General features: G+C 47.4%; 1 protein-coding gene across 2 annotated transcripts in view; it reads right to left on the bottom strand.

Moving 5' to 3' along the window:
- Positions 1 to 12,408: 12,408 nt before the first annotated feature.
- NARS2 (asparaginyl-tRNA synthetase 2, mitochondrial (putative)) overlaps positions 12,409 to 13,775 on the bottom strand; it is a 52,722-nt gene continuing 51,355 nt past the window's right edge. For both annotated transcript variants that reach the window (XM_417219.8, XM_040704515.2), the window contains one exon: positions 12,409 to 13,212. In XM_417219.8, coding sequence (XP_417219.3) covers positions 13,068 to 13,212 — 145 coding nt within the window. In that variant the 3' untranslated portion in view covers positions 12,409 to 13,067. The remainder of the gene's footprint in view (positions 13,213 to 13,775) is intronic.

The raw sequence follows: 13,775 nt of genomic DNA, 5'->3' as shown, positions 1-13,775 counted from the left end.
AAGGAGGGAAGGAGGGAGGGAGGGAGAGAAGCAGGGAGGGACCGGGCTGGGGGGGGGGGGGGGGGGGGACCGAGCACCGCCTCCCCCCGCCGCTCGCCCGCTTCCAGCAGCGGCTCTGAGCGGGGAAGCAGGAAACCAGCCCCGAGCCCGGCTCACCACGCCTCCCGCCCGCTTTAAAGATACAAAACCCGCCCGCTCCCGGCGTGGGGAGCCCGGGCCACGTAGTGCTGTGCCCACCCCTCTTCCCCCCCCCACCCCCCCTCCGGTACTGCCTTGTGCCCAGGGAGTGGACCCAGCCCGTTGCTACAGGACTCGATCCGTAGTGCGGCGGGTGAGCGCCTGCCTCGCTGGCTTACACCTAAATCATAGAATCACAGAATCATGGAATCACAGCGATTTGGGACCCCGAAGCCCACCCAGCCCCAACCCCTCCATGGGCAGGGACACCTCCCATACAGCAGGTGCCCAAAGCCCCATCCAACCTTGGGACAGGGGCACCCGCAGCCCTCCTAGCAAAGAATTTCTTCCTAGCATCCAATCCAAATCTCCCCATCACCGTTTTCAAAGAGCTCGCCCCATGCCCCTTCCTCTCTCCCTATGACAAAGGTCCTTTGCACCCCACCAATGCTCCCACTGTGTGCAGTGAAGGTGCTACAGGGAAAACAAAGAGGCTGGGCAAAAAAACCAGAACAACAAAAGCCAACGGCATGGCAAGAGCAAAACCCTCCTGGAGGAGGGGAAAGAAAAATAACTGAGGGGAATCGATAAAAGCTTCATATTTTATTATTGATTTTTAAATAATGGAGCAGTACCCACTGGAAGGGGATTGGAGTTCTCCTGCAGTCGAGCTGGGTGTCGTGTTACAGGGTATTATGGCCTGGCTGAGATTAGCTATCATCTCCCAGATCTGGGAACGCTGTGCATTTACAGTCTGATCCCCTCCCCGGCTCAGGCAGCACTAACATCGCCCTCCTCCCCAGGAGCAGCATTAGGCTCCAACCCTCCCTTTGCTCCATCTTTAAAGCCCAAATCCTCCATCAAAGTTCTCTGGAGCCCTCGTAGCACAGCACGCTCACGCTGTTGTTGTTTTTTTTAGGAAAACACAACTCAGGCTTGCTTGCTGGGGACAGATTTCCAAGGCTGTGTGACAGCTCTGCCCCAAACCTGCTTGGGCACATTCACTCCCTGCCTCCATTTCCCTGTCCTTCTGTTTCTTCATGGGCAGGGACGGTTTCTCTTTGTGTGGCTGTGCTGTATCTGGTGTAATAACAACTCTGCATTGGTTGGGTGCTGCGTGTAACGTGTAGGGTTGCAATGCTTATGGCTGCAAGGTGTAGGGCTGCAGTGCCCAGGGCTGCAAGGTGTAGGGCTGCAATGCTTAGGGCTGCAAGGTGTAGGGCTGTAATGCTTAGGGATGCAAAGTGCAGGGCTATGATGCTTAGGGATGCAAGTTGTAGGGTTGCAATGCTTAGGACTGCAAGGTGTAGGGCTGCAATGCTTAGGGCTGCAAAGTGCAGGGCTATGATGCTTAGGAATGCAAGTTGTAGGGTTGCAATGCTTAGGGCTGCAAGGTGTAGGGCTGCAATGCTTAGGGCTGCAAAGTGCAGGGCTACGATGCTTAGGGACGCAAGTTGTAGGGCTGCAAGGTGTAGGGCTGCAATGCTTAGGGCTGCAACATGCAGGGCTACGATGCTTAGGGATGCAAGCTGTAGGGCTGCAAGGTGTAGGGCTGCAAGGTGTAGGGCTGCAATGCTGAGGGCTGCAAAGTGCAGGGCTACGATGCTTAGGGATGCAAGTTGTAGGGCTGCAATGCTTAGGGCTGCAATGTGCATGGCTACGATGCTTAGGGATGCAAGTTGTAGGGTTGCAATGCTTAGGACTGCAAGGTGTAGGGCTGCAATGCTTAGGGCTGCAAGGTGTAGGGCTGCAGTGCTTAAGGCTGCAAGGCATACGGCTGCAAGGTGTAGGGCTGCAAGGCATATGGCTGCAAGGTGTAGGGCTGCAATGCTTAGGACCACAGTGTGCAATGGCTGTTGGAGAGGGGATGTTGCAGCACCTGTGAGCCGTGTGTGCAGTTCACAGTACCTCTGGGAAGTAGCTATGCCACCTCTCTTTGAGACAGGGACAGCAGTGAAGCCATATGGTGTTTATCGTCTTTGCCAACACACAAAGGAGGGGAATAACCCCTGAAGGAATGTGGATAGAATTTGTTAGGAATGTATTATTTCCAAAGATTCTTTTTTTGTTGTTTTGCTTTGTTTTCTGCAAAAGGCTACAAAAAGAGATTTTTTGACCTCTTCACTACCTAAAACAAAGGGCTTGGTCCTATTCAAGTGATGCAGAGATGCCAGCTTATGGGCACATCACTGGTGCATCCCCAGTGGGGATGGCTGATGGAGCAAGGGAGGACAGGGAGGGCACTGCTCACCCAATTGCCCTATGTGTCAATGCATGACCCAGAGGCACATTCAAGGGGTCAACGGCATCCTGGTGGCTGGAGAGATCTTCCCCAGGCTGCCAACCTGCCAGAGGGTTTACAGAGAGTGACTGGAGAGCAGATTACCACGCAGGTACCACGCAAAGCCATTCCACACTGGATGTTAATGATTCACGGGTCAGGAATTTGCTCCTGCTGACACAGATGCAAAGTGGTGTCAGTTTTAAAACCAGTTATGGAGAACCCCGCCTGCATTTTTATGTTAACAACTTTCCCCACGCAGAGCTGCAACACTCCATGTGGGACAGAGATGTCTAAAGAAATGCTCCGTAATTGTGAATTGCAATCAATTATTCCATGGTCTTTGGTTCATTACCACGCGCTGCCCTTTCACTCTTCATCCCCTATTGCAGATCCCAGTGACTGACATGGTTCTATGGCCAGATGTATCTCAGCAGTCTCCAAAACACGACGCTGAATTACTTTTTGACACCTTCAGCGCTGCCTGTTCTCAGAGCCTACAGCACAGCACTGGGATTGCTGGCACTTTTGGATGGGAAATGTGATTTTGGTGCTTGCAAAAAGCACGCTGCCAGCAAGAACGTGAGAGGGAAGCTCTGAGCATAACAATGCTCAAAACAGACACTGCGTGAACGTGCTGTGCTCAGAGTGGGAACAGCAAGTAAACCCAAGCATCGGGTGGCCAGGCTGCATGCACTGAGGCGCATGCAGAACTACAGCACAGGGCCAGGGGTACAGATACAACCCCAGCACATTGAGGAGCTGAAGGCCATGAATGTGGCTCTGATTTGGCAGCTTATAACAGCATTGCTGATTTGATAGAATTGTTAAGGTTGGAAAACAGCTCGAAGATCATCCCATCCAACCATCCACTCAATGCCACCAGGCCCACAAAACCACGTCCCTAAGTTTCAAGCTGTTCCTGCAAGCCAGGCTGTACTCGGGTTGGGATGCACTGAAAACAGCGACTCTCCCTGCTGCAGGAACCTCGGTGGTTTCAATCCTCAAATTCACTGTGCTTCCCTGTTCGTGGCTGAGACTGAAATACGGCCCCAAATGTGTGTAACCGAGCCGTGCCATCTACCGGCAGAAGGGAAGGCTGCAGGCTCTGAGCACCTGATGGAGCCATGGGTGTCCCTCCCATCGCAGGGGAGCTGGGCCAGGTGACCTTTAAAGTCCCCTTCCAACTCAAACGATACCACAGTCCTATGATTCCCTGACTCAGTTCCCCTCCCCGCACCGGGCTGTTGGTGAAGGATGGACATGTGGGGCATTCCCAAAGCTGAATGCTTTGGGCTACTCACCCCAGCCAGGCACCAACCCCTCAGAAATGCCCTATATTCCTATATATATGTGTGCATATGTGCCTATTTATACATGCTGCAGGGAACAGGCATCACAGATCTGCTGTGCCGCACGCCTGCTTTTTGATTCTGAGCGGATGCTCGGCCTCTTGAGATGCAAGTCCACAATGCAACCTGACTTTATCTTCCCCAAACAGTTCCTGCTGCAGAGCAGGATGGAAGCGGCTTTATTTCATCCAAAATTTTCAAGGTTAGAGGAAAAAAAAAATCATCTCTTTTAAGCAGAGCCTTTTCAAGCTTCCCAACCTGCATAAAAGAGCACAGCAACCCCCCCTCCAGAACAGCCAGCAATCAGAGGCAAAGCCACGAGACAGCTCTGTCCTTTGGTGACAGACAGCACTCCAGCTGCTTTACAAGAGAGGGGGAATATTAGCGCAGGATGCTTCGATCAGATAATGAGACAGCTTGGAGCACCCTCAGTACAGCGTTCTGGCAAGGATGGGGGCATTGGAGACTCAAAAAAGGGAAGATGATTCATGGGTCAGCAGCGTTCAAAATGCAGCGATGGGAAAACAGTGGATTGAACTGGCACCCAGAGAGGGGCTGGGGGCTGCTCCTGGGGGAGCTCCAGAAGCCCTGGATGTGGGATGTGGTGCTGGGCACCCCGCTCTGGGTGTTCCTCCTGGGGCAGAGCTGGGAGCCTGAGGTGCCTCCAGCCTCAGCCCATTGGTCATACTGTGATGCTGTGATCCTGCACGGTCCCCTCTCTGCTGGGGACCTGGCCAAAGCCAGCCCATCTCATCAGGAGGGGAGGCAGCAGGCAGGCAGCACTGGGATGCTGAGCCCAAGTCTGGATGCAGCCAGGGGATGCTTCCAGTCCTTTCATTCAAAGCTTATTAAATGGGTGTTTTATTTGGGAACCGTGATTGAAGCTAAAGCTCAGTCCTGCTTTCTGCACCAAACTCGATCTAATTTTGCTGCAAGCTGAATGAGACAAAATCCTACTGATGCTCATCATGCCTGATCCTTCCTTTGGGATGGATCAGAGCTCCTCATGCAAACGCTGCCTGCATCCAGCTACATCAGCTTTGTACAGAACAGACACCATTTGATGCTACTGGGGCTCTGACCACAGCTGGGCCCAGGGCAAACAACCATAAAACAAATCATCATAAAACTAGCAGGGAGAAATCTTGCCCAGCTCCCCTGCCTGGTGCACGCTCCCATCCTTAGGCATCACTTCAAGAGCAGATGGTGCTCTGCAGTAGAGCAAACGAGCAATTATCCTCCTGACACCCCGCAAGGCCTCCCTGCAAGAAGTTACTTCACCCCAAGCTACGAGCTGTTGTCTGGCTTTTCAGGATAATTGGATGTAATCAAGTTTAATTCGGTCGGTGCAGTAACTCTGAAGACTTTTGTAACTGGATTACTGTCGGCTCAGCGGTCATGTGCCATTATATTTGCTGGTCAGAACAGAAGCCAGAATAAAAACAGATGCTTTCCCCCCACTCCTGCTCCAATGACACCCCTGGAGGATATGGGCGTGCGCTGCGTAGTCGAGATAATGAACTAAGAATTCTATTAGGAGAAAGAAGTCACTGCTGTCATATTAAGTTCAGGCCTCTCATAGGAAGTGTAAGTTATTATAGTCCATTTCTATGTTTGTTTACAGTTGTAGAGCTAAAAATACTGGAGCACAGATCTGTGATACACATGTGCACTGAGGTGTATGAATGTTATTGTACAGGTGGGGAAACTGAGATCAGGAGAAGAAGTGATGAGGAAGGAGTCCTCCAGGTCCCATGTTTGGCTGCACATCACCAGCCAAGAAAAAAGAATAACAATTCTGCATCTGGGGCAGATGGACACAGAATCACAGAGGTTCTAAAAGACTGCTAAGAGATCCCCAAGTCCAACTCCAACCCATCCGCACTGACCACGTCCCTCAGTGCCACATCTCCATGCTTCCTGAACACCTCCAGGAACAGCAACTCTACCATCTCCCTGGGCAGCCTCTTCCAATGCTCAACCACCCTTTTAGAGAATAAATTTTTCCTAATATCCAACCCGAAGCTCCCCTGGTGCAATTTGAGGCCATCACTTAGGGATAGATCTACTGCACGTGAGCTACAGGTGAGAGATACATGGTAAACATAATGAAGCCAGCAGCATAAGGCCTTCCAACCCCTCTGGTATTAACTTACTCAGGTAGCACGTGAAAGGCTGTTCTCATCATCTTTTAAGTCAAGTTTTGCAGACTTGTAGAATCATCATCATCATCGAATTGTTTAGGTTGGAAGGGACCTTTAAAGGCCATCTGGTCCAAATCCCTAGCAATGTACAGGGACACCCACAGCTCCATCAGGTGCTCAGAGCCCTGTCGAGTCTGACCTTGAATGTTTCTAAGGACGGGGCATCCTATGCTCTTTTCTAATGACTCCCTCATGCTCAGACTTAAGGCCCAGTGATTTCATATCATATCATAGAATGGCCTTAGTTGAAAAGGACCACAATGATCATAGAGTTTCAACCCCCCTGCTATGTGCAGGGTCGCCAATCACTAGACCAGGCTGCTCAGAGCCATATCCAGCCTGGATTTCACTCTGACTAATACTGAGGCCAGACAGATGGGAGACTGAAATATGGCACTTTTCAAACAGTGAAAATTATCACAGCATCAGTGCATGGAAGTGATGTGATCTTGTGGTTTCACAGCATTTTAGGCTGTTTGGTGGCATAGGAACCACATTATATCCATGGCTGAAACAGGCAATGAATGTCAGATAGACACCTCTCAAAAGTCAGTCAGTTTTGAACTGCAAATAAACTGTAAAAAGACCAAAGTGCAGAGACATCTCCGAGACCTATGGCAAAGGAAGAACTTCAGCTCCCAGCCCCAAGTGCTACAGAGCAGCCACCCTCACAGCTGAATGCTGTTAAGCTGTGGAGATGCATATGCATCTCTGGTTTTGGCCAGATGGCTATTTGGAGTTTCTAATGATCTGGGAAATGAGCACTTCATAATGTTCTGTCTCAAAGGACTGAGCACAAACTTTCTTCCATTTTCCATACCAGCACTGTTACAGATGGCACCAGATCTCAATCAGTGCTAAGAACAGTACATGCGCTCCAAGGAGATGCCGATGTACTCCTGCAAGGCAAATCACCCTTTGAGTTCATTAACAAATATGAAATTTGTTAAATACTTGGACCCTATCCTGCCTAAAAACCACCATAAATGATTATTAATGCCAATAGCTTTTGGAAGTGTTTTTAAGCCGTTGTATAAGCCCTCAGAGTTCATCTGCATTACTATTTGGGTTTCACGAAGTTCAAATATGGGGTTATATAGAAAACACCACCTCTGCATGTTTATGAAGAGGCACCCAAAGCACAAACTTCTGCTGCTGTGCAGGGCCCCTTCCCAGTGGCTGTGACACAGTAGGGGCTGTTGGAAATACCAGGACACACGTGGTGGTTTATTTACAGTACACAACTGGAGAGGTCACCTCAAGTGCTTTGAGGAGATGCTGCCCTGAGCCTCTGTCCTGGCAAGAACAAGGCCTCAGGAGTTAAAGCAATGCCAGAACCTCCTAGAGCCTCAGGTCCTCAAAGGGTTACAAGGATAGAATCATAAAATGGCCTGGGTTGAAAAGGACCACAATGATCATCCAGTTCCAACCCCCTGCTATGTGCAGGGTCGCCAACCACCAGACCAGGCTGCCCAGAGCCACATCCAGCCTGGTCTTGAATGCCTCCAGGGATGGGGCATCCACAACCTCCTTGGGCAACCTGTTCCAGTGCGTCACCACCCTCTGGGTGAAAAACTTCCTCTTAATATCCAACCTAAACCTCCCCCGTCTCAGTTTAAAACCATTCCCCCTTGATAGCACTGAATTAATGCTCAAAATCACTCTGGGAGGAAGGACACCATAGAACTACAATGATAAAGCCATTGCATCCATGAAATATAACTATTTTCCCCTGTGGCTAGAAATCTGGAATCTCTTGGAAGAGGTGGCAGATAGCACAGAACAGTCCAATAAAGAAATTGTGCAATGTTTGTCAAGGCCACCTCCCAGAACACACTGAGATTTTTTCTGAGCCATTTATGTATTCTTTGCCAGCGAGCCCCCCTGGTTGGTTGCTTCTGAGAATCCAGGCCTCTGTTGTTACAGAATAATACATTATTACGTAGAACTATCAGTACACGAAGCTGCTGAAGGCAGTGAGATATACAGCTCTCGGTGAAAAAGCAAAAAGCTTTGCAAAGAAAATTAAAAATACACTCTGTTGGCTGCCTCAAATCATTCAGAAAAAAAAATCAATTGTAAGAGTAATAAAAATAAACAGCAGCACTGTGAAATCTGTATTGCCAGATCTGAAAGGCCTCGGGACACATTGGGATAGATAAAAATCACTGGGATCTTAAAAATGCCAAAAATGCATTTGAAACCAGGTCAGCTGCAAACATTCTGGAGTGGGTGCGCCCAAAGGTGGAGGGAATTCTCCCGGGGAGGCAATGAGCAGGGATTTTGGCCTGTTCCATGGTTCTGCCATATATCTTCCATAACCTTGGGCAAGCTGCTTAATTGCTCCGTGCCTCAACCTTCTGTAGTAAAACAGCGTCAGCACTAACAGCAACAAGGATTCTGAAGTCGTTTCACCCACATTTCACCCATAACTGAGCCTACAATTTCTGCTATTTGTCTTTTAAATGGCCACACAGCTTCGCCTGGTGCTGCCTTTTATGTGAAAGCATCTTTGCGCAACACCTCATGCAGCAACATTGAGACACAGCTGTAGGGACAGATAATCACACACTTCGCAGCAGCCATAAAACAATGGGAGCCATAATTTCTTTGAACTCTGGGTCAAACTTCTCGTTAGCCAAGCCTGTAAGATCTCATACAGTAAATCATATACGTCTCTTTACCAGCAGGATCATAAAATAAAACTTTACAATCCTTCCGAAGGTCACGGCTCTGCAACAAACTATATGATAAAACAATAAATTCACCCCCGAGACCACCATTTTATGGCTTCTGTAGCTCTGGTTAGATCTGAGGAAACTGGGACTTGGACAGTCTTCATATGAAATGTTACTTCTCCTTGGGACCCATCTCCCCCTAAGCGTGAGACAGAGGCTGAAACAACAGTACTAATGAGCGGCACTGCATTCAGCAGCAAAGTCTCATTTATCTCTATACACACATTTAATGGGAACAATGACCAAAGTGTTTCTTGGCAAATTAGTCCCCTTCTTCCCTTTAAGAAAAACACAACTATAAGCTATTTCCAAAACAATCAATATTAGTCCAGCAAACAAAACTGTCTGTTACATTTCCCATCAAACTCCTGGCATTTCCTCAAGGGATGCTCTATAATTTAGAGCTACTACCAAATGAACTGGAAAGAGGACTGCTGAGCTGAGCACCTTGGTGTTTCTCCCTTGTGTCTGAGGGCTTCAGTGCAGGTAAGCCAGCTATAAACCCTGTGCCAGTCTGCTGACTGAACATTTGGCTCATGGATGGACTTTCTTTTCTGTGATCGGATGGAAGGTGGGACAACAGTCCAAGATTCCACACTGCCCGAGTAACACAACATAAATCATATGGGAGAGAACAGCAATCCTTTAAACATGTTTCTGAGAGGCAAGCACTGGCTTATGCAAAGTTTACAGCGTCACTGTTTTATTCCCAGTGGTGCTGCCCTCCCATCATTCTGTCCTAATGTTGCAAACCCACAGATGCAGCCGTTGATGACAGTGATTCTTTCCTCTGAAATCCAAAGGGAGGACAAAGCTGAAAAGAGACAGTGCTGGTCACCAAGGAAGGGAAATGTCAAAAAAGACTTACCCAAAGGATGCTAGCATGGACCGTGATGGTTACCTGGCCTTGAGAACTGACTGCTTACAGCACTGAAAATACCTCAATGTGAGCTATTGTGCTGCACGTCCTGCCAAGAGATGGTTCCTGTGTGCAAAGAGTAACAGCTTTTTGTTTGAAGTTTTTATCTGGCTTCAACTCTTGCCAGAGTGCAGATTCTAAGCAAAGATGAAGCAAGGAAGTGGTTTAAATCTAAAAAACACTGTTTTCCTGCCTGCATCTCCAAGAGGAACGACCTCCCCTGTCCTCACGATTAACTTCTGTTTCATTCTGGGAGAGAAGACTCAAAGGAAATACATGACATTCCACATGGAAATCCCAGAGAAAACATGTTGCATTCCTTAGCAATACCAGCCAATGTTATTTATACATAACTCGAGGTGAACAATGCCAGACTTGAGGGAACGAGTGGCTCTCACCCTTGCTAGGTACCCATTAAACAACCTTCTTACAAGAACACCCATTGGGGTGTTAAGCTTGAACAGTGTCATCACATGCAGATCTTAGCCTCTACCTTCTCCTCTGTCTCCCCTCTATGCAAAATGATGCGTGTTGTAGGCTGCTTCCAAGCCTGCACAACTCTTTTTTCTCCTTTCTGAGCCTGAGCAATCACCTGATTATTTCTGGTGGGAACAACCCTGCTCTCCTGCCCATTCTGCTGGACTGGGGAAGATTCTGAGATGAGCTTTTTGACTCAAAGGCAATGCCCACCAGGTCAGCCCTGCCCACCAGATCTGCCAACTCACCGAGAGCCTTGAATCAAACAGAAGCACAGGCACACGACTAGGGAAGCTGCTCCTCTTGACACGTAGTTGGAATCACAAGAATCGCCATCCACAGTTCACTCTTGCTACGCTTTTCTTCAAATTCTGCCTTTCTGCAAGGGCTACAACCAGGAGAGCAAAAAAGAAAACAAAACCCCCTGACATTGCTTCATATGCCTACCTATCAACAAAATGAAAGGTTCAACCTTGATCTGTCCTGCAACGATCTCTTTCAAGACAAAGAATGAAGGGTGGATCGTATCAGTCTTCAGTTCTTGCAAGCTGTCAGCTCGTATAAGGCCTCACTAACCACTCCACAAGCCTGTTTAAAACACTCCTTCCATCCTTGCCCCGACTTGTGAATCATCCCACATCACCTTCTGACTTGCCAGCACCTTCCATTGTCTTCTTTTCTACACCTTGTTTTTCACCTGTCGCTCATTAGCCCCACCCTGCTCATCAGATCTAGCATTTTGCAGCCTGATCACCCACCTCCTGCTGACAACAGCCTGCTGATGCCAAAGTCAGCACTGCCACCCTGCAGCTCCTGTGGGGACAAATGCTGAGTAGACAGGAGATGGCTTTGCCACTCCTCCGCTTTGCTGTCAGCATGTGAGCTTTTGGTTCAAACACATGTTTATGGCAACTGTGACAGACTCAAGGACTAAAGATCTCAATGAGCACACTTGCTGACTGCATGTTATTTAGGAACATCGTATGGATGGGGCTATTGGCAGTTGCACTCTTTCTGTATCTTTCTGCTCTGAGCATTCCAGCCATGGCACTTAAGATAACTCATTGAAAGAACAGATAGTTCAAACGCATGAAGATAGTTGGGCGTCCTATGTAGAAAGTAGTGATTTCAAAGGTGCTGGAACCCACTCACGGAACCACAATTAACAACTCTAAGTATTCTATGATGACTCTGTGAGCTGAGACAGTACCGGGAGCTACAAATCAGCAAGTGCACAGTTAACACCTGCCTAACCAAAAAGAAATATGACAACAATCTTGATATGCAGGAAATGTCCCAGTGCATGCACCAAGCACCCCAAAGCAATGATCTTGTGGTGTATGATCATGATACGTACGAGTCCCAGCCATGAACCAAACCAAAACGTGGCAGGTGCCACATAACATAAACATGTATTTTTAGATACTGCAGGTGCAGCATTACAGAGCCCTACTACAGAGAAGACGTGCCTGCAACATCACTAGTGCAATGCTATTTGATTACTATTTTTCAATCTCTTTGATTTACTTGGAAGGAAAGTCTTCGGGGCTGTTCCGCAGCCACTTCACGTTCTATGTGCCAATTTACATGGGGTTCATTAGTAATAAGGCTGTTACCTTGCTTTTTCTCTTTACATAAATTGTTTTTACTGAAGACATCTTGAACTCCAGAGTAGTAAGCACTATGCAAACGACAAATTGCTGGATTATGATAATTTAGAAGGGAAGAGGGATGCTGGAAACCCTCAGTTCAAGTCCCAAATAAACCACTGGTTTCCAATGGCCTTGGGCAAGTCACTTGATCTGCCCTTAATCCTGTTTTCAAAACAGAAATGAATATTTCTTTACCTGGCAGGGAGGCTGAGAGCACAAACCCATTAAAGACTGCATGGAGTTCAGATCCTACAGCGATAAGCAATTACTTAATACACATGCAATGGCTGGCAGTGGATGGTGGTTGTTTCAAAATACATACAAAACTGTTTGGGCCAGATGAACACATCAGATATTAGTATTTTTTCAACAACAAAAAAAAGCAAAGCAACAACAACAAACACCAGAAAACTGCACGTTGGCTTCAGAGACATGGATGTAACTGAACATTTCTGCTATGAAAATGTGGGCACACAGAACAGGTATCTCCTACAGAAGTTGTGTAACTAATCTGTGTATATGCAGAAAGAAACATCTACTAGAGACCGGAGGAAACGCTATGATGCTGCGTGCCACGGTTTTATAACAATATAAGGAGCCATGAAGAGTTACAAAACAACCCAGTGTACATCTTTATTGATGATTCACAAAATCAAACATCGTTCACCTAATTCGCTCCAGCAGTTCCAGGATGACATTTCTCCTTGCTAGGTTTGGCTGATTTTTCCAACGTAAACAATATTTGCTTTTAAGTTAGGGTGGGGAGAGCCACGCTTTATACAGCTGTCATTTCGTAAGAGCAAGTACATCACAGCAGTGACAATACTCTGCAATTTTACAATAGCCAACCTTCAAAGCACCGTGCAGGCATTTAATTAAAGCCTACTAAAGCCTCACAGCAGCCCTGGCTCTCAGTCCATTTCAGGTCACACCTCCTTATTAATATTTCACATCAAACCCCCACTACCTCTCAACAATACTTATCCAGGACTCCCATCGTTTGTGCTCATGGGAATCTTAACTCTTTGGTTAAGTGGGATTTATTAATGCTCCCGAAATGCACCAAAGACACGAACTGCTATCAAATTAACTGCAAGCATGCTGCCATTATCTCACGAGAACATATATTATTTTCAATAAGGCAGTATTCAATTTACTGAGAGCTTCACCAATACAAAAATTTCTCTCAATTTTCCTCTAAAATGCACTTAGTCATACGCTAACATTATACACACACGGTCACACGGGCAGTTTTCACGCTGCTGAGCTACAGCAGACAGGAGTGAGGAAACCTGGGGAAAGGAATAACATCTTTGATATTGTCAACACCCAGGATGTACTGCAGGTAGCGTTCAAACCCCATTCCGAAGCCTCCATGAGGAACAGAGCCAAATTTTCGCAGGTCTAGGTACCTGTAATTTAAACAGACAGTTACATTTGCAGCACATTTATGCTGATGTAATTAGAGAGAGCTTTTTATCTAGCATTTTGCTTTCCATCTTAATTACTTCCCTTTGACCCTAACCACTGTGGATTCCTGCCAACACAGCCAGCATTGAAGAAGGGCATGAAGGGGTGGGGCTCCCTGACAGGCAGAACTGTATTAGCAAGAAGCCCCAGGTGCAAATGTAAACCAGCAGAGCTGTGCCTTGCCAATATGCTACAGCCTGCTTTGTTTAGGAGCAAGAATTCATTTGGGTACAAAGAACAGCTTTAACATCACAGCTCTACTTGCACTGAGAGCACCTAAGTTTTTAAATACATCCCTAATAGAGGCACAAGCTCTCTGCTGTAGAGGCTCCTACAGCAACACAAAACATTTCCACTGTCAGAGTTCCCTACTTGGGTTTGTTCAGCACTTGCCAGGCTGAAATCTGCCCTCCAATAAATTTTCATCTTCTGTCCAGTCATCTTTTCAATAGGCCAAGTCATTTCATTTCCAGTCATTCCTTAAGAAGTCAATTTCTTGATTCAA

The sequence above is a fragment of the Gallus gallus genome, chromosome 1 (assembly GCF_016699485.2).
Source record: "Gallus gallus isolate bGalGal1 chromosome 1, bGalGal1.mat.broiler.GRCg7b, whole genome shotgun sequence".
Lineage (NCBI taxonomy): Eukaryota > Metazoa > Chordata > Aves > Galliformes > Phasianidae > Gallus > Gallus gallus.
The sequence above is the reverse complement of the archived record's forward strand: the minus strand, read 5'-3'. Positions and strand labels throughout refer to the sequence as shown.